The sequence below is a fragment of the Camelina sativa genome, chromosome 14, assembly GCF_030686135.1.
Source record: "Camelina sativa cultivar CO46 ecotype springtype chromosome 14, ASM3068613v1".
Taxonomy (NCBI): domain Eukaryota; kingdom Viridiplantae; phylum Streptophyta; class Magnoliopsida; order Brassicales; family Brassicaceae; genus Camelina; species Camelina sativa.
The window spans coordinates 25,218,399-25,223,396 of NC_141893.1; the positions used below are offsets into that span (position 1 = coordinate 25,218,399).

At 34.0% G+C, this 4,998-nt stretch overlaps 1 protein-coding gene across 1 annotated transcript; it reads right to left on the bottom strand.

The window, feature by feature from the left end:
• Window positions 1–1,203: 1,203 nt before the first annotated feature.
• On the bottom strand, window positions 1,204–4,609 carry LOC104743855 (serine carboxypeptidase-like 44). The gene is made up of 9 exons (XM_087483226.1): window positions 4,275–4,609; window positions 3,722–3,829; window positions 3,547–3,639; window positions 3,240–3,421; window positions 2,872–3,150; window positions 2,455–2,588; window positions 2,286–2,378; window positions 2,066–2,183; window positions 1,204–1,615 (listed from the first exon to the last, which is right to left on the bottom strand). Exons 1-9 carry the CDS (start codon window positions 4,537–4,539, stop codon window positions 1,448–1,450), a joined length of 1,440 nt encoding a protein of 479 aa, XP_087339352.1. The 5' UTR covers window positions 4,540–4,609; the 3' UTR covers window positions 1,204–1,447.
• Window positions 4,610–4,998: the final 389 nt, after the last annotated feature.

Genomic DNA, 4,998 nt, shown 5'->3' on the forward strand with positions numbered 1-4,998 from the left:
AGGATTTCCTTACTTAGTGTTTATAAAATACTCATGCATTGCAATTTGTGTTTGTGATGCAGGTAAAGGCAAAGTGTGATCGTGGAATCAAGGCAATGAAGAGGAGGATGTTCTAGGGACTCGACTGGATGTTGTCTGGCATTGCTAGGTTGCTAGAGTTGGGTCTTTAGAGCTGGCTAGGTTGTTGGTTCCTTGTTTCCTGTTGTTTGATATTGGAGTATTGTTATATTTAATTATTGGCTATTAGTTATTGGATTATTGTTTGGATATTGGTATCTGTTATTTCCGCTGTTGGTTGTGCTTGTGGTTAGGTGGCTAGTGGATATGGGACCACTAGTTGTAGTTTATTATTATTATTATTTATTATTTAAAAAAAAAAACGGGTCGGGTCGTTTCAACGACACCGCTACGACTTTGAGAAAGAGTCTTCGTCTATTGAATCAGACCTTTTTCCTAGAGCCAAAGTAGGCGATCTCTCCTTTTCCGCTCCGGAACGGCAATCCGGTCAGAATAGACGGAGGAGAGTTCGAGAACTCCAAAACCCGGAGATTTGTTAAAGAAACGCCATAATTAAACCAATCGGAGATCCCAATCTAGAGATCGAGAGTATGAATTGAGAAAAGAAGAATCCATCGCGGTTAACATCGACAGAGAAAAGAGAGAAAGGGTCGGGAAAGAAAAAAAAATGATTTTTTTTTATATATTTACCCTATAACCAATCTAAACCTGACACGTATGCGAGGTTGCTCCAGCTCCTTCCTGAAGAAATGATTCGCGGATTATTAGAGAATATTATGGGTTTTTTATTTTTTATTTTGGCAATAAATAGGAGAGCAACTCATAAAGCACTCTCCAATAAAGATGCTCTTACAGTTCATTTTGAACAACTCGCTTTACTTGGCAAGGTCATTGATCTGAAGTTGAATTTATCTTGGTAGGTAATGTATATCATAAGACTACAAGTCGCTGACTGATCATGTTCAAGGCAGAGACACTCTTCCAACATTTGCAAAACTTCATGAGAAGCTACTTCTCAATAATGCTAATATAAGTAGTATAAATCTTAGTAATATATTCTTTTTCTTTTGTGAGAAAATATCTTAGTAAAATTTCGCAAATATATTCAAGGTGTTCCAGATCCTTCTATAGTTTCAACTTCCAACGTTGGTTTTTCAAACCTAGGTAATTGTGAAGTCTATAGTGTTTATCTTGTAAAATACTTATGACATTACACCATGTATATCATAATGGTATTCAAGAATTGCTTTCAACGGAAACAAAGAAACTGATATCTAAAGAAAACAGAAGAAAAAAGATAAGAACACAAAAAAAAAAAAGAAAAAAAAAAGAAAAAAACAATATTCTCCACTACATTCCCCGTAGAATTAATTAAACCACCAATTTGACCAACGAAAAAAAGAAAGAGAGGGAACTCTTTCTCATTAATTTATCCATGAAGAGCAGGAGGCGATTTGTGTGGCAGTCTCCGGCCAAGCACAAAGCTTGTGAACAAATGTAAAGCTCTTGAGGGTTGTGCGTACGGTACCATATGAGCTGCTCCTCTCACCGTTGCGAATGTCAGTAGATTCCCATACTCTATCACCCATCCACCGACCTACCTCACGTCAATAAGTTTACAATTAGGTGTAGAAAAATTAAGTACAAAACCAAATGAACTACAAATTTTAAAATTGAAACCTTACCAGAATATTTTATAAAAAGAACGTTAGTAATTTTTTAAACATTACATTAGCGAAGCCAAAACTAAAACCAAAACCAAATATAGAACAACCGAACTGAACAAGTTAATTAAAAGTGAAAATCAACTAAAATGTAGACCATAAACACATTCTTTGAGTATACCTAAAACATGTGACTTAATTTAATTTACGTATTTAGTTTCTTTTCTCCATATTTTATAAGAAAAATCCGAACCAATGGAAGCAAACCTATCTTCTAAAAACCTAAATCAATGCCAAAGAAATCAAACCAAGCGAAAAAAAGAAGAAGCTAGATGCTCAAAAACCAAGGGCAGAGCATACTTAAGTTTTTTTGTGGAACAAACCTGTCCTTTGTGGAACCAAGCTGCATAGGGAACTGTGGTGTTCAAGTAGAGATCATCTGCAAGTTCTCTTACAAGAGTCCTCGAACCCAAAAGTGGAATTACAGAATCTTCATCCCCACTGTATTTTATAAATTTGAAAAAATAACTTTGTACGTGTCTACCACCATATTACGAAAGTAAAAGAATAGAAAAGGGGCTAAAAGAAGGGAATTCAATTTACCTGAAGACCCAAACAGGGACTTTGCTCTTAACGATTCTCTTAAGAATTGGAAGTATGTTGGTGTTCCCGTCATTGTAATTGTAGTTCAAGAGGCTGTGAGGATGTGACACAAACTTAGAGTTAGATATTAAATGAGATATAAGATGGTTCAAGTTCAAGTTATATATACCTGCTGCACATAGACCATTCATATGGCAGTTGAGTTCGGTTAGCATGGAGAGCCTTTTGAACCTCAGGAAGAATTAAGTACAATTGCTCTTCATAGCTCATGCACACGTCCACCCCAAAACTCATCTTTGTACCCTAAACACCATATTCAAAGCGTTTTTTTTGTCAACATATTCTTATATTTTCGTTTCTATATTAAAAGAGTTTTTTAATTTATTCATAAAATATTTTTGCAGTGTAAAGTCAAACGCAAATATAGTTACTTTTTTACATTTGCGTCTAGTGTTAATAAGAAAATATTATTTTGTCCAAATACTTATATTTTGGGGGTTTTTTAAATTAAAATGTACTATATAATTCTATGTAAATGCAACCAAATAGTATAAGTCTTGGGGTAGACTCGTTTTTTCTTTCTTACCATTTTCTTTAGCCTGAGCTCTTGCTCAACGAGGGACGGGTAGCAGATATCGAGGAGGATGTCGTAGTAATTGACATATTGAGTGATGATGGTTCCAGCTTCATTCATTGCGGCTTCGCAGGATTTGCTTATGTTGTGTGTACTTGAGAAAGAGTAATCTTCAAAGTCACATTGGTTCATGATAGTGAGTCCAAGTTCATCAGAGATCATCCCATGTGACCAGAAGAACTCGTATATTGCTGGAACATCCCGGTCAAGCTTCAAAAGCGGATTCCCTATCTGAATAAAAAACAAAGGAATCAATCGAAAACAGAGCTAGCAAAACAGAGATTTGAAAGAAAAAAAGTTATATAATTCTTATTGCTTACTGCAATGCCTTTGAGCTTGAACTTGAATCTACTTGAGCGTCTAGTGTTGTATTCGAGTATCACATCAGCTAGTTGAGGTATATAGTGTCCTGCATAGCTTTCGCCGGCCAGAAAGAGGTTTCGAGTCTTGAATTGTGGAAATTTCTCTAACCATCTTAACATGAACACCAGCATATCCTTGGCTATAATTTAAAACACATCATTCGAGAATTAGTTTTTTTTTTTTTTTTTTTTTTTTTTTTTTTTTTTTGAAAACCTTGTTAATGGCAAAAGATGATTTCATCATTAGAAAGATTATATATAATACCAGTGGTTTCATCGCCCGTGGTGTAATCAGAAGTTGTGTTCGAATAAGACCATCCTACTCCAGCCGGTGAATCCACAAACAACAGATTTGAGGCTACATCATATATAGTAGTTAAGTTAACATCACAAACTTTCTCATTTGTTAATGAAAGAAACTAGAAGAGAGGGGGAGAGACCTTTGTTCCAAGATTTGGGATTTCTACGGAGACCGCGACCATTTCCAGTAGGGTAAAATGGACCCAACTCTGTGAAAGCTCCTCCTCCAATGGAAGAACAGCCTGGTCCTACATTTCGACCAAAAAATAGTTAAGAAACTGAATAATTTTGTAAATTTAAAGCCAGAAATATTGAAATTAAAAGTTTAAAACTATGTAACCAATCAAAGCAAATTCCCCTAGAAGATAGATAGTAGTCATTCACATAAATATATTGATAAATCAGTTTTATATTTTCAAATTTTGTTAATTTTTATTTAAACCAAACCAAATTGAAATAAAAATTCAAGTTGAATGGAAATAAAACAAAATTACATGTAAACTTTATTCGGTTTTAAATTCTATAAAATCAATATATACAAAAAAAAAAAAAGATAACAAACGGTAATCATATAAAATTATAAACATTTCTTAAATTTAATTTCGACAACCAAATCCTATTGTCTAAATACCCAATTTCAATGAAAATCTACAAAGTTGAGAAACAAGAAGAACCAGTGTCAGTAAAACAAACCTCCATTTAGCCAAAGGGTTAAAGGCTTAGTGTGTGGTTGCTTCTCGGCTTCGACAAAGTAATAGAAGAGGCTCCGACCAGCTTTGACATCGATATCGACGTAACCAGCGAATTGTCTGAATGCCACTTCAGGTTGTCCAGGCAGCTTTGTCACAAGATCTTCTTCTGGAAACCCTTCAGCTAAGTTACCATTGTAACTCCACCACCACTGCAACGCCATTAGTGCTACTGCTACTTCTAGGAACCGCCACTTACCGCCCGCCATTTCTCTCCCTCTCTTGCTTTTTGTGTATCAGAGGTCTCTCTCTGTGTTTTTAACTTCTGCTCTTTGTTTCTCTGCCTAGTGCACATGTATATTTATAGGCAAAACACTTCTTCTTCACGAAGTTACGTGTGATATAAAATATTTATATTTACTGCAATAATTTGGCTAAGCAATTAAAATTGTCAGTATCTTTTTTATTACTAGATTAAGATCTTTGTTAGAGCACAGATTAAAATTTATTTTATTTATATTATAATTTTTTATAAAATATAATTTATGTGATTGTTTTTAAAAGTTTTTTTGGATAAAATATTATGGAATAAAATCATATACTAAATATGATGACTTAAAAAAATACATATATTTTGTAAGTTTTATATTGTTAATGATTCTAGATAATTACCCGTACTACAACACTGGTTAAATTTTATTTTATACAAAATTTTGTATATTTTATAT

Bases quoted from the DNA above. Each gene is read 5' to 3' on its own strand.
- LOC104743855 (XM_087483226.1), bottom strand. From the start codon at position 4,539: ATGGCGGGCGGTAAGTGGCGGTTCCTAGAAGTAGCAGTAGCACTAATG. The intron at 2,589-2,871 runs GTAAGAAAGAAA...TATGGTGTTTAG, and splicing joins AGCTCAGGCTAAAGAAAATG to GGTACAAAGATGAGTTTTGG. The intron at 2,379-2,454 runs GTATATATAACT...ACATCCTCACAG, and splicing joins GAATGGTCTATGTGCAGCAG to CCTCTTGAACTACAATTACA.